General features: G+C 37.4%; 1 protein-coding gene across 1 annotated transcript in view; it reads left to right on the top strand.

Moving 5' to 3' along the window:
* The first annotated feature begins 462 nt into the window (after positions 1-462).
* Positions 463-2287, top strand: part of LOC107104201 (serine hydroxymethyltransferase, cytosolic-like) — an 8050-nt gene continuing 6225 nt past the window's right edge. The window contains exons 1-4 of the mRNA XM_015404147.1: positions 463-585; positions 694-839; positions 939-1057; positions 1132-1292. Of these exons, the coding sequence (XP_015259633.1) occupies positions 493-585; positions 694-839; positions 939-1057; positions 1132-1292 (519 nt within the window). The 5' untranslated portion in view covers positions 463-492. The remainder of the gene's footprint in view (positions 586-693; positions 840-938; positions 1058-1131; positions 1293-2287) is intronic.

Raw genomic sequence — 2287 nt, 5'->3', positions numbered from 1 at the left:
TATTGCTGTCTTTAGATGGCTCAGGTGGTGGTTTAACAGAAGTATTGTAGGATTTCCATGTCTTATTGTCCTAGAAATAAAAACCAAACAAAGCAAGTATTCTTTTCTGCAGAAAAGAGAGAAGGAGAACAGACCGAGGATAAGACCCCTTGAAAAGTCTGTACTCAACTCTGCCAGAACCTCTCTTTTCTTTTGCTTTTATTATTGGACTGAATATCAGGAGTGGTAAAGTGTTACCAGGGGGGTTCTGATGTTATCAGGAAGGGTCAGAAGTTATCAGTCACCTACGGCTGCATAGATTGATAATACCAGTCCCTGAGAGAGGTATTTCCTCTCCTCATTTAGAACAACACTTAACATTAATGGGCCAGGTATCTGTAACTTGAAATAAAATGATAATATATACATTTTTCTAACATTTGTTTTATTAAACAGATCAAAATGCACTTATTTTTTAGAGCTCTAGTGTATGTGACCAGAAAAATACCAACTATGTCTCAATCAAATGGCTGCACTATGAGTAAAGAACGGCAAGAGTCACACAAGAAAATGATGATGTCACCTCTGGCTCACAGCGATACAGAGGTTTGTTTTTAAGCAGAATTTATGTATCTTTCTTATTTTGCTAAAAACTGCTGCTGATGATTTGGAATATTGTCATCGTCCCTGTATTTGACAGTGGTTGTGTTTCAGGTGTTTTCTATCATAAAAAAGGAGAAGCACAAGCAAATATATGGTCTGGAACTAATAGCTTCTGAGAACTTTACCAGCAGAGCTGTTCTCGAGGCGATCGGCTCCTGTTTGACCAACAAGTACTCCAAAGGTTTTCCTGGTCAGAGGTATATTTCCTGTTCAAGTTATCCTAGTCTTGATTAAAACCTAGAGGCTATTTTAAATGAATATTGTGTGATAAATAATGGTGTAATTCGTATGCTCAGCTACTACTATGGTGGTTTAGAGTATAATGATGAACTGGAGACTCTTTGTCAGAGGAGGGCGCTGGAGACCTTTGGTTTAGACTCTCAGAAATGGGGGGTGAACGTGCGGCCATACTCAGGTAAAAAACCCTCATAAACACGCCTCTGTCAACTTTTTTATACTTGTTTAAATTCAACCATGTTTCCACCTAAGGTTCACCTGCTAACTTTGCTGTCTACACGGCTGTTGTTGGGCCTCATGGTAGGATCATGGGCTTGGACGTTCCTGATGGGGGTCACCTATCGCATGGCTACATGAGGAATGAGAAGAAAATCTCTGCAACATCCATGTTTTTTGAAACTATGCCATACAAGGTTTGATTTAGTTTTTTGAACTATGGTCAATTAGATACCCAGGAAAAAGTACTCCAAGTACCCAACATGCAGTTAGATTTTCCTTAGTTTAGAAAGTGCCTCCTGAAAAGCTTTGACCAGAATCCATCCAAACTAAAATCAGTCCAAGTCTGTAACAGCCTTATTGTGTTACCATCAAGTCCCAAAACACACCTAATTCTCAATGCATTGACTGTGCTGGTGATAAATAAAGGAGGTCTTTAGACGGAGGCTAAGATGTGTGTACCAATAAAGAGTGAGATTGTCATCTGGTAGTAAAATAGAGACACAAATATAGTAGGTCTACTGGTGTTTTATTGAGAATAAAATTTCAGTATAAGAGCTATAGTCATGTGTCCACCGATAACAAAGCAATCTCAAGAAATTATCTCTAGGAGCAATAGCTTGAGGACCTAACCAACTAGCACTCTACTCAGGTAGTAAAAAGTGTTATTTGGTAAACTCAGTATGCTCAGAATTAGCCAGTGTTAAATGTGACCACAAAGGGAAAAAAAACACTAAAATGTTGAGAGAATTTAGGAAGAGAGAATAGTATCTCCATTTGTGACAACCATAGTAGTCTGATGTGAACTCCCATTTCCTATTTACTGACTGGAATACTTTATATAAGTAAGCTGCAGAGTTTGCAGTGAGTTGAAAAAGTGGAAAGTCAATTTTTTTATATTTGTCTTTATTTTACTCATTATGTTCAGATTTATGATAGTAATGTTGCCTACAAAATATTGTTTAACGTTTGTCACTTTTCATTCTAACACTGTCAGTCAGCTTACAGGATGTTGCATAACTTTAAAGTTATGCAAGACATTGACAAGGTTAGAAATAATGATTTGTATTTAAAATAAGATTTTTTTTACATCAAACTTTGCTTTCATCAAAGAATCCTCCATTTGCATCACTTATCTTCTTGCTCAGTTGTGCAACGCGGCCTCCCACTTCTTTTTCTACTCTGGTTAGAG

Source organism: Cyprinodon variegatus, unplaced genomic scaffold, assembly GCF_000732505.1.
Source record: "Cyprinodon variegatus isolate N-32 unplaced genomic scaffold, C_variegatus-1.0 Scaffold1647, whole genome shotgun sequence".
Classification (NCBI taxonomy): Eukaryota; Metazoa; Chordata; class Actinopteri; order Cyprinodontiformes; family Cyprinodontidae; genus Cyprinodon; species Cyprinodon variegatus.
Note: the sequence above shows the minus strand (reverse complement) of the source record. Positions and strands in the feature narration are given on the sequence as shown.